Source organism: Monodon monoceros, unplaced genomic scaffold (assembly GCF_005190385.1).
Source record: "Monodon monoceros isolate NGI ecotype Baffin Bay Population unplaced genomic scaffold, NGI_Narwhal_1 Super_Scaffold_8, whole genome shotgun sequence".
NCBI lineage: Eukaryota > Metazoa > Chordata > Mammalia > Artiodactyla > Monodontidae > Monodon > Monodon monoceros.
Genome location: NW_021703785.1, coordinates 5,321,197 through 5,348,513, shown reverse-complemented (window position 1 = coordinate 5,348,513; position 27,317 = coordinate 5,321,197). Strand labels below are relative to the sequence as shown.

The window sequence follows — 27,317 nt, the reverse complement described above, 5'->3', positions numbered from 1 at the left end:
AAGTACAAACTTCCTTTCGCAATTTTTTTTTTTAAACTATTGTTATTTTGGGGGGAAATTCTTGAAGTACTGGTGGCCATACAGAAAAGCTATGAACATATGTTACTAGCACAACTAACTCAGAAATTAACTGAGGACACAGAGAGCCTAATTTGCTACATCTTCGTAAGAGAAACTGGAGCAGTAAACCTTTAACTACAAACCCCTTCCCCTCTTTGCAAGCATTAAAGAGTCCTCACACATAGCTAATTTAAAGGTTTAGTTTATACAATTGATTTAATTCTGCATACTCCACAATATAAATGGCAATAACTACATATATTAAATACTGTAATAAAAATAAACAGTCATTAGTTAATTCTATAATGCATTAAGAGCAACTTTAAAAAACAAATTGTGAATAAAGGCATACTTAATAAATTAGGGAACATCTGAACTGCTAATAGTTTGGGAAAGAATTTGAACTTTTTACAAAACCAGTGGAAACAAATGAAGAAAACAAATTACTACACATTGCTGTAGCACAGAAAGGATTGGGTGCGTTTTATTAACAATGACATCCTCTTTCCTGCAGCCTGACACAGGAACAGTTCCATTATCTGATGTGAGCCTCCAACAGCAAGCAGATACTGCAGCACGTTACTAAGCAACTTACTGTGATTTCACACTATATGTGGCAGGAAGAAATTTTTTAAAAACGAAAAGGCAGGCATAAGCTGATTTCTAATATTTTTAAGTCCAGGCTACTCTCTTAGATACAATGTTTAGAACACTTGTATACCAAAACAACTTTTAAATGAACATTTCCAAAAACTTGCATATACAACTTAGGTACAATGGATCTGGCACCAAAAAAAAAAGGTTACATTAAAAAAAAAAAAAGTGTAAGAATCATGAAATAATTAAAGCTAACCTAAATTCTTCAGTTAAATAAAGTGAATGTTTTCGAGTAATAGGTATCATGTTTACTAAAAGTCAGTTCTCACGAGTTCATGCCTATTTAAAATCCTATCTTTAAAGATATGTAAACCTATTTTATTGTTCCTTACCACAATGAGACTTATGGAAGAGCTCAAACTAAAGCAACAGCATTTTTCTTAGCATGCACAAACAAAATAATCTACCATTTAGTCATCTCATGAAGTTATGTTTTCACGTTTAAAAGACTGATCAAAACTGTCTCAAAAATACTGGAAAGTTTCTCTACTTTGATGACATATCTATGCATCTCAGGTAGCATTTTTATATCCATATCCTTTTCTTGAATAAATGTTTTAATACCAGTTCACTTAAACATATGTAAAGATAAATGAGGCAGATTTTAGTGTAGCAAAGTCATCCATAAGATATAACATGCAAAAACAAAACAAAAGCTTGTAAGTTTAAATGTGTTTGTCCCCCCAAAAAACGTGCAGGTACCCTACACTGAAGATGATTTGACTACCTTAGCCTTCTATAAAAGTACAAAGCTAAGTTCTTTCTGATGGCCCACTTTGAAAATAATCTAAAACAGCATAACTTTTTAGAATCATTCTTCTAGTCTTTATTAAGTATAATTTGTGGTAATAATACTTACATCCTAAAATAGAGGCACAGGATTGAGAATTTAAATCTTTTTCTGGGTGCTTAGTCTTTCTTAACGGTAATACTGTTGTCATAATTTGTATCAGCATAAATTAGGTATCTGTAAAATAGCCATTAAATACTAATTCTCAAGTATATTTAATGTACATATAAATCCTATGTTAAAAGTGAAAAGAAATATACAGCATAGTCCTAGGATTTCTAGATTGTTGACCATCAAAAAGCAAACCACCCTCTTTTAAGACTTAACAGAACTTTAAAAAAAATTGCTTCAACATATGAATTTAAGACTTTACTTTATTCAGCAAAATCATTTATTTACACAATGGGGAATGCTGGTTTGATTTCATCAATGAAATAAAAACAAGTTGAACAGAGACAATACTGAACTGTATGTATATGTTGTATCAGAGCTGACCAACTGTTTCCTTACCTGTGTCAGGAACATCAAGAGTAACAGTACCACGAGGACACTGGTTAACAATACACCACAAAGGTCCGGCAACACCCTGGGCGCTTCCGATGCAATTACCAACTTTTTCTTTTTTTATAAATATATAAAAAAACAAAAAGTCAGCAAAACCAGCATTATGATGTAGTAAACAGAGTATAACGGTGAAGTCAGTGGGTCAGTAAAAACCTTATCAGACCATCCATAGTTTACAAAGTGATCTGCTCTTCTTCAGATCACTAATACAGAATCCAACAGGTGAAAAAATATCGCTTTGTGGAAGATAACAATGATCTGATAAGGATTTGACTTAATGGACATTAAAGGGGTGGAGGGGAAAAAAAGGAATTGCAGAGCATAGCCCCTATTAGAACAAGCTAACTTTCCAGATTTTCCAAATTAAAAAAAAAAACAAAACAAACAAAAAAAAAAACCACTTCAACATGAAGCTACCATACAAAGTTTTTCCATTTTTCTTTGTAAAAAGTTCAGAGTTTGCAATTTAATCCTGGGTTTTTAATGAGAAGGACAGTTTTGGCCTGGACTTCCCCTTGCCCAAGATAATTTTTTGTTCTTCTTTTTGTTGACGTTGTCGCTCTTGTTCTAGTTTCATCCTTTCCTCATGAATCTTTCTTTGTTCTTCAACAATTCTCAACTGTTCTTCAGCCTGAAAGGTAAAAGTAAAAAACTAGAATTTCATGTCTTCTATTAGTAATATTCCAGAAATTGGGTGACAAATTCATCAACAGCAGCACACAAACGTGTATGTTTAAAAAATCTTGCCTAAGATTGCATAGAAAGTATCAGGAAAAAATACCTAGGAATTAGAAAAGAACTCCTTATTAATTATTCCAACATTTTCTGATTTTTTTAATGAAAAATATATGAACAAATTGTAGGAAAGCACTTGAACATTTTGAAAATGAAAAGAAGTTTCTACAAATCATGTCGAGATCAGTATACATTTTTGTCCTATTACCTATTTTTATTTTATCTACACCCTCGGTGCACCAGATTAACAAACTGTCAAATACGAATCAAGGCATGAATTTTTCAGAGTATGTTATTACCAATTACTATAACTAAATTTATAATTAGAAAGGCATACAAAAATTATACACAAAAATCCCCAACAGAACTACATTATATTGTCAATATACAACCATGAAACAGTAAGTTCTTTTCTGGAGAGAAAAATGAGACCTTTTGACCTGGCTAACTATAAAATGCCATCTAATTTCAAACAGATACCAATCAAATTCCTGCAATGCCTCTGACTCCTTCACAACTCCTTCAGTCTCAAGCAACCGACTTCCTTCCTGTGCTCTCTACAGAAGACTCCCCTCTGCACCAAGAAAATCAGGTCATTCTCACGCGCTCCGTCCTCATTAAGTTGCTCCCTCTCCCCAAAGATTCCATGTCCACTCCCGTAATTCTCAACCAGCTGTAGTTTTATTCCTCTCCCAGGGGACATTAGGAAGTGTGTGGTTGGTTGTCATAATGGGCGTGTGTGTTGTGTGTATAGTGTGTGTGCATGCGTGCATGTGTGCCGTGTGCACGCACGTGTGTCATGTGTCGTGTGCCGTGTGCGTGCGTGTTATGTGTGCCACGTGTCTCGTGTCGTGTGTGCTGTGTGTGCCGTGTTGTGTGTGCATGTGTGTCGTGTGAGTGCATGCCGGGTGTGTGTAGTGTGGCGTGTGTGCATGCGTGTGCGTCTCGTGTGTGTGGCGTGTGCGTGTGTGGCGTGTGCATCATGTGTCTCGTGTGTGTGGTGTGTGTGCGCCGTGTGTGGGGGTGGCCCTCCTTGCACCCAGTGGGCAGAGAACAGGCCACCAGACGTCCTACAAGGCACAGGACAGCCCCCCTCCCCGACAACAAAGAATTATCTAACTCCAAAGATGAACAGCGCCAAGGTTTAGGAAACCTGCTCTAACTCTTGACTTTTAAATCTCAGCTATCATCACTGAGTTGTCCTTTTTCCCCCCCATCTGACCCTGATCTTAAAATACACACTGCATCCTTTGAATGCCTTATTTCCATTCAAAGTCAAATTTTAAAAATTCACTGCTTACATCTCCATTATTCTACTGAAATTGTTTTTTAGATGGTCAAAAACTAACAATAAGTTTAGTGGCCTTTCCCTTTACTCATTCTTCTGTTCACTTGAACTTGTCTTTTAAAAATTTTCTCTCCTCCCATAAATGAAACACTAAGGTTCAAAAGGCTAAGGTCCTCCATGGATAGGTTTTTCTTTTCAGGAATACTAAAAGTCAATGTGACTGAATTACAGGCTTTACAGCAGAAGATGGAAAAGGTAACAAGTTCTAGTATTCAACTTAATAAAACGTTTAAATTTTATCTTGCAGGTAAAAAAAAACAAACCAACTTTTAAATACGTAAGTCACACCAGAAAGAGGTTTGTTTTACTTTAAGATGGAGGCCGGTGGGGTGGGGAGCAAGTAAGGGGAAGGATCATGACCCTAAAAGGTGGAAGACAGTGGGCCAAATCTACTGTTACCAAGTACGGTCAGAGGTGAGGAAGACCCAAGACAGAAGGAGTGGGAATTAGGTGGGCAGGCAAGATGGGCAAGTGGATTTTCACAAACTTCTGTATCTTTATATTCTCATAAGGTGGAAACCCAACAGAGGGCTGAAGTACCTCTCCCATACCTTTCTCCTAAGCTACATTTCCAGCTGGCTGAGGAACATCCAACTGGGAAACCTCTTCAATACCTTCAAAACTCCACATGTTCAAGATCTAAATTCTTCAAGCCTAACCCTAAAATGAACCAGCCCTTTCTGGCCTCCCTCCTGCCACGCATCTAGTATGGCTTATTTCCTTCCCCTCCTCCCTCTTCCCTCGACACAACCAAACAGCCCTCAGGTTTGTCAATTCCCCCCTTATATCCTCTCTTCCTTTATATTCTCTCCTCTAGAGCTCTGTCCCTTCCCTCTGCCACCGTGCCACTTCAGGGCCCCAGATCTCTCGCAGACCTAAAATGGTCTTGTTTCCAGTCTCTGCCCTTCAATCCACCCTACACAATGCTGCTGGCTTCACCTTTCCTGAGCACTGTGCTCTCCTGCCCTCAGACTTCCAATGATTTTCACTGTGCACAGACATGGCCTAACTTCCTAGATTAGCATACTATTTGTGACTTTCCATATCCTTTCTATCTGCCCTCCACCAGCTCAGCTCATGCCATTCTTTCCTACGACAATCCTACCTGTGTGTCAAAGTCCATTGCAAATCACCATTCTCTTGTTTAGACTTTCAATATAATTACAAGAGAAATAATCACCTGCTTCTGATCACCATGAGTAAATTCATATGCAAATTTATCCAGTTTTAATAAATCATCCTACATTTGGGGTAAGAGCATGGCACATGCAACTGAATCAAGACTTAATAAAGACTCTTAGGGGGCACGCTTGTGCTTTGGAAACTCTTTCCAGGATAAACACCACAGACTCGCTTTTCCGTAAGGTTCTAACTCAGCCCCTAGGAAAGCAGATTAGAAAGAAGCTTGGGGACTAACGGGTTTGAACATCACAACTTCAACCCATTTGAGAAATTTATGAAAACTACTTTGGCACTATCCACCCCAAACTACATTTCGCAGTACTTTTATATCCAGCAATTTAATTTTCTAGATCTTATACTATAAACATACTTGCATACATGCAAAATTGAACAAGTTTATTGCAACGTGGTTTGTAAAAGACTGGAAAAACCCAAATATTCATCAATATGGACTATTAAATATATTATGGAAAATATATTTTAAAAAATACTGTGTGGCTGTTAAATCTTGAATCATGTGATCATATTACCTAATCAAAAAATTAAACAAGATTTAAAAAGTAACTTCCTTCACAGACAGAAAATACTATTTCTACTGCACTGAAATTATCTTTAGATTTGAGTGAAGAGAAAGAAAAGGTTCAGTTTCATTGAAGTCTACAAATACAGGAGACAAAAGCGCGCGCGCGCGCGCGCGCGTGTGTGTGTGTGTGTGTGTACAGAGGGAGAGCTGTAATTAACCAGGAGTGATAGCTAACAGTGTTATCCCCAGTGCTAAGCACATAGTGCCTATTACAAGTACCTGACAATGGAATGGTTTTAAAAAATGAAACCAAGCAGGTCCTTCCCGTCTTTATGTATAAATATTTGTATTTTGTTCTATTACAGCTTTAAACTAAGCATATTCAATTACACCTTGGCAAAGAAAAAAAAAAGATGATGGATTTTCACTAAACTTATCATGGTAATCATATGTTAAATCTTTATGCTATACAGTGCTGTTATGTCAATCATATCTCAATAAAACTGCAGAAATGACAAAAAAAGACATTTTCAAATAAAAAGAATGATACAGATACAAGTGTATTTACTTTATGTAAAAAAACATGTATCCTAAAATGTGGCCTGTAATAAGTTTTCAACAATTCTAATACATCAGGGGAGGACTCCCTATTTGTAAAACTAACACTCATAAGGCTTTTGTAAAACAAAGAAGAATTTTATGACATGCATAGTTGGTCTTTAAGTTTCAGTACTTCAATAATCCTGGGAAAATCTTATTTTTTTGACCCTTACTATATATAAAAAGAATGGCTCTAATAACAATGACAATAACCATGAAATTATGACAGGGTAATTATGAGACGAAATAAGATAATTATGAGAGAACACACTGTAAAGTGCAATACTTTAAAATTCTGGAAATTATCTTTTAAACCAAACAAAAAATATTTGAGGGCCTAAGTACAGTGACCAGAGAAGGAAAACAATTATTTTAGCTCTAAAGTAAGAAAACTGGGGCTTCCCTGGTGGTGCAATGGTTAAGAATCCACCTGCCAATGAAGGCGACACGGGTTTGAGCCCTGGTCCGGGAAGATCCTACATGCCACGGAGCAACTAAGCCCGTGCGCCACAACTACCGAAGCCCGCGCGCCTAGGGCCCGTGCTCCGCAATAAGAGAAGCCACAGCAATGAGAAGCCCATGGACCGCAACAAAGAGTAGCCCCCGCTCGCCGCAACTAGAGAAAGCCCGCGCGCAGCAACAAAGACCCAATGCAGCCAAAAATAAATAAATAAATAAATAAATAATAAAATAAGAAAACTATGTTGAACTGAAAGTTACAAACGCTTTTTCAACTGGAAGTTAATGAATGTCTTGATAAACTGATAAATCTTGACAATAAAAGTAAATTTTATATATTAAAAAAAAGCAGGCTATGGGCTTCCCTGGTGGCGCAGTGGTTGGGAGTCCGCCTGCCATGCAGGGGACACGGGTTCGTGCCCTGGTCCGGGAGGATCCCGCGTGCCGCGGAGCGGCTGGGCCCGTGAGCTGTGGCCGTTGAGCCTGTGCTCCGCGGCGGGGGAGGCCGCAGCAGTGAGAGGCCCGCGTACCGCAAAAAAAAAGAAAAAAAAAGAAAAAAAAAAAAACAGGCTAGTTGAGAAAAACCAAACCTGTCTCTCATTTTAATACAGTGGCTTTCAAGTGATGAAAAACTGCCTATCCATCTGTAAGTGTGATATGACTCTACACCTTACTTGTTAGGTATTCTTCTAAAGCCTTGCCTCCCACCTCCCTCTGCAGTTAACTGACTGAAAGGCTGCTTTGTTCCTGATGGTCCCATCTGCTGGCACATATACACTGTTCCTCTCCCCTCGCTTCAAATGTATGCAAAAGAAAGCATTATCCCAAATGGGGGGAGGGTATGCACATTCGTACTGATACAGGTGAACAACACTAAATTCCCCTACAAGACTAACGTGGTGGACGTGAGGGAGGCCAAAGAGAAAGGTAACACACCCACCATACTAGAGCCATTACAGTGGGGCAGTTCTTCCCAGCCACTACACCCAGGACCCTGTTTGGTCTCAAAAAGGCTTTCAACCCTGCACCCCATGCAAAAAGAATGACTGCTGAGATGAAATACACAAGAGCAAAACATACCATTATAGAAGGGTCTACTTAACCCCCTTCCCAGTATCTTTTGTCTTCCCCTCCCACTTTACCTAGAGGTCCTACTGCAAACATCTAAAGATAGAAATATTTATCAGGAGTGATTACTGGGATGATGGGAAGAACAAAAAAAATCTTACAATTAGGAATCATGCCCCTACTGGGAAATGTGAATTTCTGCATTTTAAACTCCCAAAACATACCTTCTGTTTCACTCTGCCATTCTGCAATTTTGTTTCTTTAATGCACCCTCCCCTCCATAAAAACTATAATGTATGTCCCCTTTTAGATAAACAATGAGTAAAAAGATATTATAAAAAGAAAGTTAATGTAATTAGTTTTGACCCTTAGCAAACTATTATGATGTTATTCATGTACAAGGTTTAAAAAAGAAAATAACAAAGAAGGACTGAAAAAAGCAATTCCCTCTTTTCCTCCAGGGGCCATGGCAATTTAGTTATTCTGAGAGTTACCTCCTTAGGATATACACTAACTATCACTACGGGATATCATTAGCTACTCATCTAAAGAGAAATCATACCACCACACTCCTTCTAGCCCCCTTTTACTTAAAGTACAAATAATTGCTTCAAGAAGGAACTGACTGATAGTTGAGCTTGGTTTGAAAAGAAACATTGGGTACAAAACTCACTGCCTTCCAGACCTCTGGAGAGAGTGCTCTGTGTTACTGCCAAAAGAGAAATCTGATACCTTCAGGATTTTACCATTCACGTCCTATAAACACAACAAAAAAACTGTACTCTTCTAGATGTGGTTCTTTAATATTCTGTAGCCTAAATTGTCTGTTCTTTTACTCAGTTCTTTTGTTTCTCTTATTCAGTATTCATTCCTTTTTGTGAAAGCTCTCCTTCAATGCCTGGTGATCCTTGGCTCTTAGCACGATTACATCAGGTCTTCCCTGGTTCCCACAATAGACTTTTACCTTCCTTCCTTTTTCCTCTTCTCCCTCCCTTTGTACACCCTTATCACTCACCAAGTTCAACTATTCTCATTACTGTTTCTACTCCCACCTGATCAAGTGCCCATCTTTTTCACTGACCTCAGTGGTTTTCTCGTTTCTAGTCTCCATCCTTCACACCACCCCACACGACGGCAATACATTAATGTCCAGAAAGTTTTTAAAAAATCGTTGCCAAGAATACATGAACATCATTAAATCAACCTTCTACCTTATCAACTGGGAACAAGCCTCTCAGTGATTTAAAATCCTTACCTAATTTGCCCACTCTTTCAAATTAAAATATTTAATTGACCTTTACATTTGATGGCATACCATATTTTCCTATCTCTTAAAATGTATAAATATGTCATTATGAGCCATCCTAAGTACTGTGCTGTTTCAACTTACATAATACACTCACTCTAGCATAAATGCCCCATTCTCTTTCCAACTATGTTAGCTTCCTGTAGCCACTGTAACAAATTACCACAAACTGGATAGCTTAAAACAGCAGAAGTTTATTCTGAAGGCAAGAAGTCCAAAATCAGTATCACTGCAACAAAATCAAGGTGCTGATATTCCAGGGCCACATTCCTTCGGCCAGTACCTTCCTATCTCTGTTCTGACTTCACATCACCTTTTCCTATGTTAGTGGAGTCTGAAAGCCTTTCATCATTAGGTCTTCTCTCCCTTTCAGTCCATGTTGGCAGTGTTTCTGCTGATATAACATCCTCAAAAACACTGTGAGTCTCCCATGTATATCAGGCCACTAGACAACAGGCTCTTCCACAGGTCTTTTCTGGATAATCTCATCTAATCCTGGCTTTTGCTAAAATGGCTGAGGTAACCTATGAGTCACAGGCATAAACTCTTCAGCATTAGTAAAAGGATGTCCAATCATACCCTTAGCCTTCTTTCCAGAACAAGTTTTTCTAATAGTGAATCTAATTTTAGCATCTTTTGCAATCTAAATAGGCTAAATATTTCCCCAAACATCAAGTTCTCATTTATTTTACTTCTTGGTTCTTTCCTCAATTACTCTCCTCTTGCATTTTACATAAATATTCAGAAGAAACCAGATTGCACTTTACTTAGAAATGTCTTCAGCTGTACATGAACTTCATCGCTTAGATAAGTTCTCCCTTTCACACAACTGTAGGTCACAGTTCAGTTGGGTTTTCTTCCACTATATAACAAGGAATTCCTTCCCTCCAGTTTGCATAACATGCTTTCATTTTCTTTCTAACCCTAACCAGAAGTGCCTTTTTAAAAAAGGGATTTCTTTCTTTATTTTTGGCTGTCTTGGGTCTTAATAGCAGCACCCGGGCTCCTCTCTAGTTGTGGCGCATGGGCTCCAGACTGCATGGGCTCTGTAGTTGCGGCACGCAGGCTCTCTAGTTGCTGCGAGTGGGCTTAGCTGCCCTGCGACATGTGGATCTTAGTTAGTTACCCGACCAGGGACCAAACACGCGTCCCCTGCATTGCAAGGCGGATTCTTAACCACTGGACCACCAGGGAAGTCCCCAGAAGTGCACTTAAAGCCCATATTCCTACTAACAGTCTAGGCATTTTCTATCATGTACCTCAAAATTCTTCCAGCCTCTACCCACTGTCCAACACCAAAAACACGTGCACATTTTTAGGTAACAAGTTATCACAAACTAGGTAGGCTCAAAACAGCACATGACTAGTCTGAGGGCCGGAAGTCCGACATCAGGATTACTGGGCCCAAATCAAGGTGTCAGCAGGGTGTGCTCCCTCTCAAGGATCTAAAGGGAGTCTGTTCCTTGCTTCTTCCAATTCCTGGTGGCTGCTAAGAGGATTCCTTGTCTTCTGACCACATCACTCCAGTCTTCAAGGCCAGTATCTTCAAATCTCCCTCTGTTCTGTCTTTGGCTTCTCCTGTCTGTTTTGTGGTAGAATCTCCTTCCATCTCCCTCTTATAAGGATATATGTAAAGGCATTTAGGGCACAGTAATAATCCAGGATAAACTCCCCACCTCAAGATCCTTAACTTATTCACATCTGTGTAGACTCTTTAACTGTCATATAAGGTAACACTCGCAGGTTCTAGGGATTAGAACATGGATATCTTTTTTGGGGGGCAGGAGACATTTTTCTGTCTACTACACGAACATTAAAAAATTCTTTCTTACATCTCCCTAAGAACTCTTTTCAGAGCTATCTCTTAATTTCAAAGTGAGATCTGGTTTACTTGAAACTTAAGTATGTGGAATACATTTCATATATAGTCAGCTTGTAAACATGGTACTATCTTTTCATCTCTCAAACTGGTGAGATACCACGTGTTATATAGCACAATGAGCACGCTAAATCTCCCTAACTGGCAAGGGAAAAGAGGAAAATTATTTCAATATTAAAGAGAGGAAATATACTATAGACCCAGAATTTCAGGAGACAGTTTGAGGGGTCGTTTTTCCTACTGACATAACCTCCTAGAACATTTCATTCCATGGCAACACCCACCACCTTCACTTAGTCTGTTTTCTGTTCTGAATAAATAAGATTCATACACATTTCAGAATAGTATCTGGGCTTATCCCAGACGCATCACTAAAAACTGTGTGAAGAAGAGGACTTTGAAAAATTTTAAGTACTACTTTTAACATTTTAAAGAAACTTAAAATTCTCCATCGTACTAACAACAGCCTTTCAAATGTTTGATGATAGCTGTGCAATGCCAATACTAACCCAAGAACTAGGAACCAATCTGCCAAAAAACCAAATCAAGCTAATCCACTTTTGGATTAATTTTTGTTTGATTTTATAAATCAAATACGTATGTTCGCTAATATTTTCTTGCCTCCTTATGGACAGATAAAATCAAGTATCTTGATAAACAACTTGGAACTAAAATGAGCAAAAACTACTCTTGGTCTAGACCACTTAACATGTATCATATATGAGAGTCCGTATGGCTTAGCTAATCTGTTCCTTATTACAGACATTACTGGGAGCAATCTTTGAAGTTTTGTCACGAGGGCTTACTTAAAAGTTAGTCTAAGTGTGGCTTAACTTTAGTTTATTTACTAGTTATTCTTACCTGATCATAATGGTGATACACATTACTTGTTAAAAAAAAAAAAAAGTAGAAACTGGAGAAAAGTATAAAATTACTTATAGGCTTACCAATTAGAGATAACTATTCTCAGTACTTTGGCATATTTTTCTATTAAATGTACAAATATACATTTCAAATTAGGAAAATCATACTTCCCCTGTATTATCAGATGCTTTTTGACTACAGAAAAATCCACTGTATGTATGTGTTATAATTTATCTAAAAACCTGGGCAATTTTCACTATTCAAATAAGGGGAAAACATTTTTGTGTGTGAATTGATTTGTACTGGATTCAGTTTCCATTAGGTAAGTTCTTAGGCGCAGAATTAAAATTTAAGGTTCTTGGTATATACTGATTTATTGTTATTTTCTAAAACGGTCACATCCATTTAAACTCCCAGAATAGTGCATTATATAAAGGGTCTCTTTATACCATATTCTTGCCAACACTTGGTACTAACGGGAAAAAAAAAGTCTTTTCAAATTTGGTATATAGTATTAGAGAAAAAAGAAAAGAGAGGGGGCATTTCTTTGCTTTCCCATTAAGGCTGGGATTTACTTTCAGGAATTTACTACAGCTACTTTTCATTTTACTTGTGTGAAGTTACCTCTTTTACCTCTCGAAGTAGTCCCCCCCCCCCTTTCAGGAAGTTGGTCTCCTTTATTGATTTACAAGAGATCACTGTGTTATTCTTTCATGGTTATAGACAAGAAATCTCCCCCAGGGTACACTCTTTTCCAACCTGTCTAATCTGCTTTCAAAACCTGAACTTCTGACTACACATAAAGTGGGTTTACTACAACTACTACTGCTTATCCCAAGAGATCCCATACATTCTTGCTTTTTTTCTAATTGTACTTCCCTAAAGGTCTTTGCCCTACCTCATTTCCCCACCCTCTTGTCCTCACCCGAAATTCAATTTCTAACTGTCCATCAAGCTCCAGAGCAGTGGTATCTCTTCCAGGAAGGTTCCCAGGGCAATTATGTCAGTTACCTCATGTATGTAACTCATACCACTTACCAAATAGTTCCATATCATTAGCTGACTTTTCTTGGAGTTGTCCTTGTCTCCACAATTAATACACTAAAGCCTTTAAGAGAACTTAACATCCTGGCTACTTTTATCTCCAAATTGCTTTTTATTCATATGTCTATTATTTTAACAAGACTTTCAATATAGTCTATGTAGTATTTCCTAGTGTAAATACTAGGAAACGTGTATAAAGATTAAAGAACTGTGCTCAAAATTGAGAGGAAGGGGAAAGGACGATAAAAATGAGAGAAACTGCAATAGTGTGCCTTGCATGTTTATACAGTAACATTTTCTTGTCTCTTCCTACACAAAGGGTACTCTACTTTCCCTGCAAGGACATGGCCACCAATAGAACCAAATAAAAATTAATTCTCTCCAACAGGAACAATAATTTTTAATGCTTCCAACATTACTGAAAACAAGAAGCAAATTAGTTATGTCCAGATTTTTACCAATTTTCCTCAAATTCAAGCTTCTTCTTCCCTAAGGTACCCTTTCACTGAAGTTTTATTGATAACATGCAGTCAGAGCAGCGTCACTGCAGTCTAATAATACGAAGTCAAACTCAAGGGTTCTAGAGCAGTGCTACTCTAAGGATGGCCCATGGACCAACGACAGTGCACACTAACTGACCCACAATAAGATATGCAGAAGCCAAGAATAAGCATTTTAGAAACTTCTATAGCAATTTGACCTCATTATTCTAATAATTCATCTTAACTTTTGCAAAAGTAGAGGTCTGAGACAAACTGGGATTAAAAGACAAAAACAAAACCTGAGCAACTTTACCACCACTTGAAAAGCACTGCTTTAGAATATGCTTTGCTAATCTCCTATTTTTATGGTTCATTTGGGTAAACAAAGGCGGCTATTAGAGGAACATAAGGAGGCCAAGCTGTCCCCAGGCACTCAGACAGCTACCCCAGGGTCAGAAGGGATCAAGACCGTGGCAGGGTATACCAAGTTTAGAACCTTTGCTCTAGAAGTCACAATCTGGCCTTTCAGGACATCCGCAAACTGAACTCCCTATACAGTCTCTTACACCACGTTCTAAGAGGAATTCTATCCCACGTACTGGGTAATTTTGCTTCAATGTTTCTAGCACCAACTATACTGTTCATCTCTCCTGCAAATACCCATGGCCTTACAAACAAGACTCTATCTACCTTTCAAAGCTCAACCTTCAAAACTAAAATTAAGATGCACACTTCCCCTCTTACTTTCTCTCGCACTTGCACTCAGATTTTCTCCTTATGTGGAATCACTAAAAGAAAAAAGCGTTATCACACATGTATTAATCAGCAATGTACTGATACATCTTATTATGGCTTCTCACCCACCTCATATTCATGGTGCTTCCTCCACCTAAGCAGATTTTAAGGTCTTTTCATTGGTAAAGCACGAGTAGGTCTTCCCCTTTCCTTGTGGCTTTCACAGTAACCAGGACAGTGATATTAAGAATCCCTTGTGTCATTTTCAGTAAGTTGTTTAGGGTATTTCTAGTTTGGCTCTTATCTGGGGCAGATTATCTTTTAAAAGATCATACTCTAGAACCAACTGCTGGTGGTTTTAACTTTCACATTCTTATTCACCATAAAACAATTATTTACAGTCCTCCTTCACCAACCCCCCAGTGGGATTCACTGTTAATTACTTAGATCCTCCCAGATCTTTTTCTGTGCCTGTATAAACACAGTCACAGAATTTGTTTTTTCTGAATCGCTTAACTGGAGCTTCCATCTTGCCTTCCTCCCCCAGTCAAGAGTATGACTTAGCAGCAAATGTCTTCCTATGGCTGCATTATTCTCAACACATTTCTAACTAGACAAAACTTGTCTAAAACCAAGAGTCCCTCTAGGGTCATGTCTTCATTCCTGGGCAGTAAATACCACTAATCCTCATTCATTCTAAGTAAATTTCCCTCTATCTCTGATTTATATTCTTACTTTGAAGTAGAATTCCTATATGCCATCTTCATAAGGAAAAGAGAATTTTCCCTTATAATGTCTGACTATATCCTTCTTCATTTTTTGATTTATTTATATCCATAGTCCTTTAATTCTAGCTTTCTTTTACATCATACTGAGAATGCTTCAAAATATATTCATACTCTTAATTGGGAAAACGCTACTACACCAAAAATTGTATCTATTTTTAAATTCTATTTTAAATGTTAGCATATGCTACAAACAAACAAATAGAAGTACTAAAATACAGAATGGGAAAGAAAAATAGAAGTGATATGTATTCATTTTTCTATTTAAAAAATTTACTTCAATATTCTTATACTGACTTCTTTATTAAAATGTAAAAATTGTATCTCCTTTTACACCTGTATCTCATATTGTAATTCTTTAAGTCTCTGTGTTCCTTGTTAGATTATAAACATGAAATATGAAAAAAATTTATTCATCTGGTACACTTAGTATCAAATATATACTCTCTACTTCTTCTGTCTAGTAATTGGTAACAAGGCAACTAATGCCAAGTGAAACGCTGCGTATTAGTAGGCTTAATTAAGAACTTAACCTTCAAGTTTTTGTTTTTGTCTTTTTAGGTACAGAAGAAATTAGGGATGGGGATAGTACAATTTCCCCTAGGAAAGCTGTTCTAAACCACTGTGAATTTTGGAACTTTCTCCAGATTAATCAGAATTTCTGGCTTGCCCCAGATTCCTCTAGAAGGCAGTAGCTAAAATCTAGTCAACTATTCCTACTGTTCCCTCAAATCCCTTAAAATAGTCCCAGGAACTCTAAAATGTTTTTCATGAATGCTTCATACATACCAGTTTGGCTTGTGCTTCTGCAATTTTTCGGTTATTCTCTTCTAGTATTCGCTCTAGCTCCTCACGTTTTGCACGTTCTTCCTCCTAAAGGGGAGGACATGTTAAGATGTTAGAAAAATAAATTTTTTTTTTATTGATAAAATATTCACTAATCTTCCTCTGAATTATTTCGATCTGACTAAACAGGGTAGCTTTATAGCTACCTTCTGTCTGACAAATGATAAACTGTGCAGCCACTAAAATTTGTTTCTAGTACTAAATTTAAATCATCCCTCCCAGTCCAAACAGCAACCAACTAAACCCTCCCTAATGACAGTTTCCTGGCAATTATTACTAATACTTTAATATCACACAAATCAACAAGGACAACTACAAAACTGGATAGTATTTACCAAATTAAAAAAATAATATATAAAATATAAATAAAGTGAATATTTGTCTCACCAATTATGTATACCTACGTATTCTTTACCTATACTCCTTTAATCAGCATTAAAAGTTGAATATTTACTGTCTTGTCCAGTGTCCTGCAGAGTGTGCTCCTCGGCTGCCATACGCGCCAGCTTCCTCTTTAAAATGATTTGTACTGTTAGCTTGGCAATACCTGCATCAGCAGCTCAACCATTTATAAAGAAACAACATACAAGGAAGGCTGAGCTGAGGAATGCAGATGTTTATGGTAAGAAGGAACAAAAAATGTAATTCATCATTCCTAAGGCAAACAATTAATAAGAAAAATACATTTACTGTTAGTGAAAAATACAAATGGTAATCCATACTTCATGGAACTAAGGGCTTCTTCCATGGGGAGAATGGACTTAACATTCAGATGTTGACAATTTCTAAAGGCAGCTTATCTTGTCATCTACAATCTGAACTGAAATTCAGGAATCCAGGGGGTGCATGGTCAGGAAATAAAATTCTGTAATTTATTTTTTCTTGGAGAACTTCATGAGATTTTATAATGCAAGCTATATGAAGATTGCTTGATGGTTTGGGCAGTGTTGAGATCACAGCATACATATTCAAATGATTTTAATATTTGGAAAGACTGTCAGAGGGTTGTGTCCGTGTAAAAAAAAAATTGTTAATATGAAACAAAAAGCAAATGAAGAGAAAAAAATCTTCCTATGATTAATAACTCGCTACAAGACAGCACCATTACTCCGAAAGTATCTTCATTATTAAAGGCACTAACAAAAATTTCATATACTCAATGGCACAGAGTTTGGGATATCCACCAAATATAGACATGTATATCTAGACAGCACAAGGGAAAATGCATTTGAAAAACTAAGCTTACTGGGAAACAAGAGATTTAATAAGATGTCAACTTGTCCACAATAATGCCAAGATTAAAAATGACAATGAGTCACATATTTTGAGTCAAACATTGAAGTTCAAGAAAATATAACCACGGGATTTCCTATGGCACACACCAATGGAATTCACAGTCACTATGCAAACTATGTTGAGGGACACTCAGTGCTGTAAGGTAATTTGCCTTGAGTGTTCCAGTGACTTTCAACAAGTTTTAGGATCCTGGAGTAATCAGTGCAAATAAGCCATAAAGCTTCAGTAGCAAATTACTGTCTCACAGAAAGACATTTTCAACTTCTGCTCCAGCTGCTGATAAAACAAATCATGTGTTTAGCTTGACTCCAGACAAGGACAACCTGTTCCTTCATAACTCTCTAGAGAAAAAAAGGAGTTGTTAGTAGATACTAAAAAAGTGGACGAATAATCTGGACATTTTTCCTAAAAAGATCTTTGAAACACATTAGGAAAATGGAGGGCCTTATGATCAGAACGCTAGAATTAGTCCGTTGTGTTGAGGCAGGATTTGGGGTAGGGGGGTGAGGGATAAAAGAAGGAAAAAAAGAAGAGCGAGAAAACCTACTTATCAAAAGCAGGTGCTATCACTCAATGTTAGGCCCTGCTCTTTTTAATCTGACTGAAGGCAAAAAGCCTCTCACAGTCTAGGCAATAAGAGAGATAAACAGAAAAGAAGAACACGTAACCACAGGTGGATTTTTAACCTTTTCCCTTTACCACTCCCTGTCTCCCCCCACCCTCCCAAAAAAAGAATGTAAGTCCTGCAGCCATGGCAAAAGTTTCAAACACTTCTCAAATATGTAAGCCAGCTCCATTAAATCAAAAAGTATCCTTGGATAGTTTTATGAAAATAGCTTTTAAATATCAGTCAGCACATGTGAATAGGCTAAAAAATTAACTTTCGCAGCAATGTTAAGTTTAGATGAGAAAGGAATTGGTCTGCATTCCATCTCTTTCTGAACTGCGCAGGAGGCACACCCGACACTGAAAGTTTTGCCATGGACTGTCTCTACTTTCCAAACGACCGAGCGTTACCTCTCTGGCTTTTTGCGCTGCAAGCTCAGCTTGTCTCTGTCGCTCGAGTTCTTCGAGCAACTGCTTTTCCATGATGCGCTTGGCCTCCTCGACCCTTCGGAGCACTTCTCGCTCAATCTCGTCCTTCCTTTTCTCCAGTTCTTCCTCCACCCTTTTTGCCACCAATTCTTCCACTCTTCGTGCCGTTTCTTCCTCGATGAGTTTTTCTTCTATTTCCTGCTGCCGACTAGCAAACAAAGTGGGGAAAGGACTTAGATAATGTAAGAAATAAACCTAAGAATTGAAATAGAACTAGTTGTGAGTCTGTAAAACAGAGTCTGCTTACATATTTCTAAGATTTTACAACTCATTTTCATGTAACATTCAAGGAAATGATAGATACCAAAAGATTAAGTGATACAGAAATTCAAATAAATATAAAATCATGTTTTTTTCTTTTGTCACTTTCTAAAGTAAATACAAAAAGACTAGTATATACAAACAGCTTATTAATGCAGTAGTTTTAGGAACTGTAGAGTGAATCTGAAACAGGAAATCTACTTTCGTTACCAGCTTCATAAGGAAAAGACAAGCTATTAAATATATAATTTGCTCATCTGTCAATCCATTCAGTCTAAGGGTTGAGCTACAGACAAGTCAGGAGAAACTATTATGTAGCAAGCAGTTCAGACCAGCTAAATTCATTCTCCCCTCCCCCACCCCAAGCAAGATCAGAATAAAGACAGACTCAAAGAGATTCAGACTGCTAAAGCAACATACTGTGGTTTTTAGCAAAAATACAGACAAACTTATTCAGGTTCTAAACTTTTGCCCTTTACTGCACCTTTTCTTTCGTTAACTGACTTTCAATTCAAAGCTCTTCTAGATATGGGAAAGTGGATGAAATATATTAGTATCACTTCTAAAAAGTTCAACGAAGCATGATATCGTTTAACTATTTTAACCCCAGTTAGGTATTATAAATGAACTTATTCACTCAAAATGAAATTCTGTGCTGAAGATACTGACATTTATCAAGGCACTATGGTGGAAACCTTGCACATTTTATACCAATGATCTCCAATATGATAGCCACTAGCCAGGCGTGTCTGGTTTGAATTGAAGATTAGTAAGAAGAAAAGATATATAAGATCTCAAGTATTTTTATTTGATTACATGTTAAAATGACAGTATTTTGAGACAGACTGGGAATATATTAAAATTAATTTCACTAGTTCCTTTTTAATGTGGCTCACACTGTATTTCTCTTGAACGGCATTACTTGAGACAATAATTTGTGCTGGAATGAATGCAGAGACTCTGAAAGTATACCTAAATCCTAAGAGGTCAATCTATTAATGCTGCATATTTCTCACAATCCACAAAATTAAACAAAATCTGTAACCCTTTTATCTTTTGATGACTCATACATATGTATGAGTCATTCAATTTATCTGTTTAGTAAAGGCTTTACAGTTTCTAAGTTACCTTTAAATACCCAATCCACTTCAACCCAATTCTACTTTGGGGGGTGATTCAATTCCCACTAAAGTGCTTTCATTCTCAACTCCTGTTATTTATTCACAGTGTTACCATACTGACACCAATGTATCTAATATTCTGATTCATATCTGTTTCTGCATTTATAATCCCTACATACTTCTGTCAGGGAGACAGTAACTACTTGAGAAGTCATAATTTCTGTTAGGTTCTAGATATCTGCAATAACCATTCTTGTTTCTTAAATATCTCCTCCCCAACGCTAAATTATTGGTGATTTTCACTGGGGGAAAAACCCCCCACAAAAGTCTAACACGTACTCTCTATCTATACTCCTTTTCCTTTTTTAACTTTGAACGAAATATAGTATTAGGGTAGTTTCAATAAGCCTTTAGCTATAGCAGCTTAGTAAAAGAGAAGAGATATCCACCCCAACGCTAGAATGGCCAGGAATACCTAAAAGAAATCGGGCAGCGATTTCAACGGAAATTAAACTACATTCCAAACATAAAAATATTGTTTCTCTACTTCATCCAAAGAGAAAGACAGAAATATGAAATGAAACAAGCAAGCTAACAACTGCTGAACCTGGATGACAGCTGTATGAGGATTAATACCCTATTTTGCTGAATTGGAAAGCTTTCATGACACGAAGTTTCAGAAGCGTACACACCCCGCCCCACGCTTTCTTCTGTTAGTTGGTTCTTATAAAATTAGTAAATGTAGCAACGTCTACAAAGAAACCTCATTTTAAAATTTCAAAAATGCTACAACTCTTAAAGCAGAACACTGTAAACCAAGTTCCAGTTAAAACTTTCCACACAAAGTAAAAGATGAGGGAAAAGAATTGGATAAGGCTTTGGGTTTGTTTATCTGTAGAAAAGCTGCCTAACTCAGGAATTTGGTAAAGGTGGAAGAGACCTGACACATGCTCAGGATTTCTGTCAGGCAAACAGTCCCTAAAGGACAGCAATATGGCACAATGGCCAGTGGGACCACACCTCCACAGATCTGGTCAGCAAGGAGAAAAGAGCTCAAACCAATCCAGTTCCTTACTTACAGCAGGAGCCAGATCAGCATGCTGTCAGCTCCCTGTGTCTCTGCTCCCACTGATGGACACCAAACCAGAGAGGCCAGGTGACAGGCCGTACAGGGTGACAAGCAATGTAGCAATAGGTGGCTGCTGCTAAGGAGTCCGTTCTAAGTACAGCTCAGCAGTTTTCCAGCCTAAAGGGGAGGGCAAGCGGAAACTCCCAAGCTCAACTGAAACCCAGAGGATGAGAAACGGCCTAGTGGAGTTTCTTACAAGGCTGCTCATCCCCCTTTGTTCCTGAAGGCACCACGCACACCCCCAGGACCGTAATTAAGCCTTGCTGCTGCGCCCTACACAAGGAGACAGGCAAGGTCAGGGCACCAGAGCAGAGCTGTTCCCCTACAAGCATGATCAAGGATATAATTTTTGCTGTCGCTGTTATTTTCGGTAAGGTTAAAATTGCTACTTCAGCACTCAGAAAAAAATTTAAATCAATTTTTAGATCCAGTGCTGAAAAAGTTAAGAGCCGGATATTGCTTTAATCCCCTTCCCCCCACACACCTGGATCCAGAAAACCAAGGGCACACGAACAACAGAATTAAGCACTTGAGAGATACGACAAGTCTTTACAGAACAACCTACTATGCACTAGATGCTGTGCTAGAAACCTGAACCCCACTAATACCTACTAATAGAGCCTATACTTCTGCGACTCTGTTCTACAGCTAAATATAAGTATTAACATACATGATAAGTAAAAATTCTCTGCACGTCTCAGCAATCTCTGTATTCCTGTGTTTTTCTTCATTTGTCTTGTCTTTTCCCACAAAAGCACAAACATATAAGGTATAGAACTGAATGAAACTTAGTACAACATAGCCTTCCTCTACCAGTTAGCCGAAGGAGGGTGGGAGGGATAGGTGGCTCTTAAAATTTTAAAAAGTTCATTCTTATTGATGACAAACTTATTATCATAATCAATGATAAGGCAGCAACTGGGCTAACTTTCCTAAGAAGCCCTGAAACTTTCTCAGAAAAGAAAAAAAACCCAACAACCCATTTTTGCCATTAGTATCTTAGGAAAGATCCTTCACCTAAAATGACTGCCTAGCCATTCCTTAAAACTGTTGTCATAGGAGTTGTCACTCTCTTGATACTCTTTTCTCTCTCTAATCTTTTCCTCAGGCTCCTCTGCTGAATCCATCCCCTTGCTAAGAATCTGTGAGAGCTTCTCTGATGGTGCAGTGGTTGGGAGTCCGCCTGCCAATGCAGGGGACACGGGTTTGAGCCCTGGTCCGGGAAGATCCCACATGCCGCGGAGCAACTCAGCCTGTGCACCACATCTACTGAGCCCACGTGCCACAACTACTGAAGCCCGCGTGCCTGGAGCCCGTGCTCCGCAACGGGAGAGTCCACTGCAATGAGAAGCCTGCGTGCCACAAGGAAGAGTGGCCCCTGCTCGTCGCAACTAGAGAAAGCCCACGTGCAGCAGCGAAGACCCAACGCAACCAAACAAACAATCTCTGACGCTGATGAAAGGGTTGAATGAAAACCTTGAAGTTTTTCAATAGATAAGAGTAGGTCCTCATTTTCTCCATGCTCTCATAACACTAATCACAATCAACTTTAAAATGGCAACTATTAAAACAAACAGCAAGGGCCCATCGTTAAATGCGAGTGTGACTTTGTACAGAGCATCGGTTAATATTACTTTTAAGTCTTTAAAATGTACAAACTCAACCCTAGTAGTGTCCTTCTAGGAACTGCTTCATAATATTAGCAAACAGTATTTACTCAGTACTGAATAGACACCAACTACTCTGCCAAAAGCTTTATACTCCACGGTATAATGTGCATCTCTGATGGCTCCTGAGGCTAAACAGGTGACTGAGAGGTGACCCTCAACCTAGGCAACTCCAAAGATAACGATCTTAAGCATGCTACTACCCTGCACTGTTTCTCCACGACAAACATTAAAGGCAAAAGGTATGCACAAAAATTTAGCTACCAAAATAATTACCTAAAAAATTGATAAAATTCTTACCAACATCAGCTTGATCTTATGCCCTAATGTTTTTGTCTCAAAGCCCTAACCTCCCTGAGGTACGTAGTTCCAATATAACGAATTTGCTCTCACAATGAGCATTCTTCTAAGAATCACTCATATAGATCCCAGTTCACTTTAGACACTCGGATTTAGAAGGCTCTCGATATGCCATGCAATTGAACACCAAGTATATGCGAACCTAGATACCACAGGCTACAGTAAGTTACTACGCCATTCATATTATCCTGATCTGCTGCAAGTCACTTTCAGCCACTCATTTTTTCCAACAGTTATCACAACAGGCATAAAGCACCTCAAAATAATACACAGGAAAAATGATAAGGGTGCAGAGGAGGAAAGAGAGAGCAACACTGAATGACTGGGACATAAGGAGAAGGAAATCTTTTGAACTGAATTTTCAACCACAGGAATGAGCTTTTCAACAGTGAGGAAAAAATTTTTTTTTTAATTTTAAGGTCTGCCTTTTACTGCATCAAGATCGTAACTTGTAAGATCACTTCTTAAAATCACCAGGTTCAATCTGCCTACATGTAAAAAAATTACATTAAATAACATTATTTACTGAGTCTCATTACATACATGCCAAGTATCACCTAAGTACTTTTAATCTTCACAATAAGCGAGACAGGTATCTCCATTTTACAGATAAGAAATCAAGCTCACAAGTAGGTAGTTTATTCAAGGCCTCAGAATTGTAAATGGCAAAACAATCTGGTTTCCAACCTTAAGGAGACTTTCTAATCGGTTAAGCCCAAGAGATTTTAATTTTGCTGTCTCTCTCCATCTCACACTGGACCTCTAGAAGGTACACTTGACAGTGCGTGTTCTTGTGTTACCTCCTCTGCTGTCTACTACACCACACACTTGTCTCCCTTTGTCCAACTGTACATCCAGACATTCCCTAAGGTTCTTTCAGTCCCATGAATCAACTGCTCTTCTCCCTCCACTCTCTGCCTGGGCCATTCTATCTACTCTCAAGGTTTCCCCCAGGCTTCAGTCTCCCGTGTCAACCTTGGATGAACTCACTATGTCCAAAATCGAGTGCCTACATTGGAAGTGCCAAGTGCAGGTTTCTGATATTTTAACTAGTGTTTGACCCACAGCAGTTACTTAAACATTTGGTGGCTGAGATGCAATAGCCACAATATAAACATGAGAGCCAAAACAATGCTTTATTTCCCCTATGTTTCACATCCAATTTTATTTGCCCTAAATGCTTCTTAAATCTGCCCCTCTCTTCCATTCCAACAACTGCTCCCTCACTACTCCTATGTGGACTTACTGTAACTTTCTATCCTACACAGCAGTACATGCTCCATTGAAAACCAAACCTACAATTCCACGCCATATGCCTGCTTAAAACCCTTCTGGTTTCTATGATGAAATCCAAGCTCCTTAATATGGCAAGACCCTTCCCATGATTCCCTGCCTCTATCTACCTCTCCAGCCACTCCATGGCTTGAATACTTACAGAAATTCATGTTCCAGTCAATATTCACCTCTTTACTCCACCTAAGACCATACTGCACCCCTCCCTTTATTCTGGCAGGGGTAGAGGGGGCTCCCTCCCTTGGTCCACAGTATCCTCCTATGCTTAGCCTGACAGAATCCTATTTTTACCTGCCACTCACTCCTGAGAAGCACTAAGGTGTTTACCCATCCAGGATGCTTCCTTTTTACAGTCACATCACTATCACTGAATTTACCACACTGTATTATTATCTACCTACCTGTCTTCAAGCTAGATGGAGACCTTGGAGGGGTCAATCATCTTCAGAGTAACAGCTCCTAGCATAGTGTCTGGCACTTATTAAGATGCTCCATAAGTATCAGGTGAATGAACTAACCAACAGGATTTGTAAATAAACAACTACTTCTGCCCATTCCCATGACTGCAAAACCTAGATCTTTCAATCGTCTCCTTTGCATTATTAGGCATGAGAGCGTACTAAGTAGTGCCTACTGCACAACACGCAGGGATTCAGTGGACAGGTGGCTGCTAGCTCTGTCCCCTCCTCCCTTCATAAATGCTAACGGCCATGTGCTTCCTCTATCAACTTGGGACAATATAACTGCTCTATTTTCTCATTTCATCCCTGGATTTCTTCTCTGCTATTCGTGTGTAGCTTGCTAAATGCTTCTATCTATTCCTTGCATACCAAGTTTCCTTTCACTCTTCCCCGTAAGTTTCGGCTCTCTAATGAATGGCAAATCATTACTCTTTGGAGGTATCCTTTGTTTTCACATGGAAATACTATCTCAGAATTATCTTAGCTAATTTTTTAAAATGTTCATCTGTTGACAGTTATTTGAGAGCTACATCTTCACAGTTAAGGATCTTGTTCCAGACCAAAAAAACTGGATTCTATATAATCACGGTTTCTTGTGACACAATTATTCGTACTCGGTGTTCATACTTCCCACCGATAGTTCTAAGTAAAGGAAAAATGCAAGCGTTGTGCATGTTTTAAAGAAACGCAGTGAAAGAGATCTCCAGGTACTGCTTCCTCCAGTAATAATAGTTAGTTTTCCAGTCCCCTACCTCTTAATGATTTCCTTTCAGAAACAAGCTTTGCTGGAACATAACACAAACTACACTGCAGAAAGACTGAAAACGCCTACACAGTTCAGCACTCATAAATCTGTCTCAGGAAAATTCTATATTCAGTAACTCTCCTGCCTTATGAGCACTTTCTAAACATGCACTGAAGAACTGAGGAAGATGGCTGGTTAAACAGGGAGAGTTAGCAAATCTCTCTACCTTTCAACGTGGCTTTGGGAAAGAATACCCAGCGCATCAGAGTACCAGGGTCTTGAACCAAAACACAACTCTACACTTTAAAACCAAAATTTCATTCGTTTGGAATCATTTGCACCTACTCTTAGACCAAAAGGTACTTGAGAAGTGACTCTTCTGCATATGATCAATGCAAAAGTAAAAGCGAATATTCTATCTTCTGAACAGCACGTATACACCAAAAAGGGAAACGAGTTACAGTCTTGCACCGAAGTGTGCTACGGAGACCTACAGCCCATAACTAGTAAAGAGTGAAAAGACGGAGCAGGCTTCGATTGGTTACACAGGTGAACTCAAGCGTCAAGATTCATTTACCTCACTGCACACCTAAGCTGCGCGCATTCTGTTTTTACACCTCAGAAAACAAAAAGAGCAGGCCCGAGACAGGAAAAACGACCGCGACGTCTCTACCAGCAGGAGTACACTAACGTATAAGGACTTATATTGGGTGCGTGTACGTTTCAACCACCTGAAGCGGTTCACCTCCGAGAATCCCTGTCCCGCGTTTAGAGTGTAAGGCAAGAACGCTCTTCTGCAGGGGCCCCCCAACGTCCTCCGTCCACTTTCCGGGGCCAGCCTGCTCCAACCCCACACGGAACTCCACCCTCTACTTCCGGGACGCTCCTCCTCCTCTCGCGCCAAAATGCTTGCCCTGCTCCAAGCCCTTCCAGCTCCATCCCCACTACTGCCCTTCCCAGCCAACTCGTGGGTCTGTCCTGCCCCAGGCTTTCCACAGGCCAGGGTTGCAGCCGCTCGGGGCCGGTCCCTGCGACCCCGCTAACCTCCTTCACTCCCCCCAGGGCCAATCAGCTCCCCCTCCCCGCTACCCCGCACCCGCCGCCTCCCCGGCTCCTCCCCCCGCGGGCACTCACATTTTTCGTTGCCGCTCGAACTCTGCTTTCTTCTCCTCCTCCTCTCGCTTCTGCTTCTCGTCCAGGCTGCTGCGCTTGCTCACCGTGCGCCCGAAGATGTCGATGCGGTCGGGCGGGGACGAGGCGCGCTCCCGGTCCCGCTCGCGCCGGGACACGGCCGTGTTGGTGGAGCGCGAGCGGGACCGCGACTCCCGCCGCCGGTTCCGTTTACTTTCCCGGGACTTGGAGCGCTTTCGCACGCGCTCCTTGTCCCGAGACCGAGACCGGGACCGGCTCCGCTTCTTGTTGTGTTTGCTGCTCTTGGTGTGTTTGGAGCGGGATGAGCTCCGGCTCCGAGACCGGCCCATCCTTCCGGGCGACGCTGGGACTAACCGCTGGCTTCGGGCCCCGCACGTGCCCGGCTGTCCTCGCCTCCGCTTCCGGAAGCGGGCTGGCAATCTTGTCGAGGCTGGGGGAAGGAGAGCTATCAGCGAGCTGACTTTCTGCCTCCCCCTGAGGCCGACGGCCGCCACGAAGGCCGCCGCCAACGACAAGGCCGCAACGCCAGGAATTGCTAAGATGGCAGCCGCGGCTGCACCGGCCGCCCCTCCCACAAGGCCCCGCGCGCAACGCGCCGTCACGCGAGCCCCGCCCCCTGACGCTCCCTGCGGAAGGCGTGGCGAGCGCTTCCGAGCGCGCTCGGCTTTTTCCGCCAGCCTCGAGCCGGCGTGCCGCGCGGGCGCGGGAGTCCTTCGCCTCCTCACCAGAGCAGTTTTGCTTTCTGGTAAGATGCTGACACCGTAAGCATGGAACTTTCCCGTTTTGGTGCGAATGAAATCGTGCCTCGGT

General features: G+C 39.7%; 1 protein-coding gene across 1 annotated transcript; it reads right to left on the bottom strand.

Annotated features, from left to right (window-relative positions):
* Positions 1 to 1,863: 1,863 nt before the first annotated feature.
* ARGLU1 (arginine and glutamate rich 1) lies at positions 1,864 to 27,078 on the bottom strand. The gene is made up of 4 exons (XM_029210153.1): positions 26,490 to 27,078; positions 18,241 to 18,466; positions 15,871 to 15,954; positions 1,864 to 2,702 (listed from the first exon to the last, which is right to left on the bottom strand). The coding sequence occupies exons 1-4, from the start codon at positions 26,834 to 26,836 to the stop codon at positions 2,538 to 2,540; spliced, it is 822 nt and encodes a 273-aa protein (XP_029065986.1). The 5' UTR covers positions 26,837 to 27,078; the 3' UTR covers positions 1,864 to 2,537.
* Between the last annotated feature and the right edge of the window lie 239 nt (positions 27,079 to 27,317).

Bases quoted from the DNA above. Each gene is read 5' to 3' on its own strand.
- ARGLU1 (XM_029210153.1), bottom strand. From the start codon at position 26,836: ATGGGCCGGTCTCGGAGCCGGAGCTCATCCCGCTCCAAACACACCAAG. The intron at 15,955-18,240 runs GTAACGCTCGGT...CCTCCCCTTTAG, and splicing joins CAGCGCAAAAAGCCAGAGAG to GAGGAAGAACGTGCAAAACG. The intron at 2,703-15,870 runs GTATGTATGAAG...TTTACCTTTCAG, and splicing joins CAGAAGCACAAGCCAAACTG to GCTGAAGAACAGTTGAGAAT.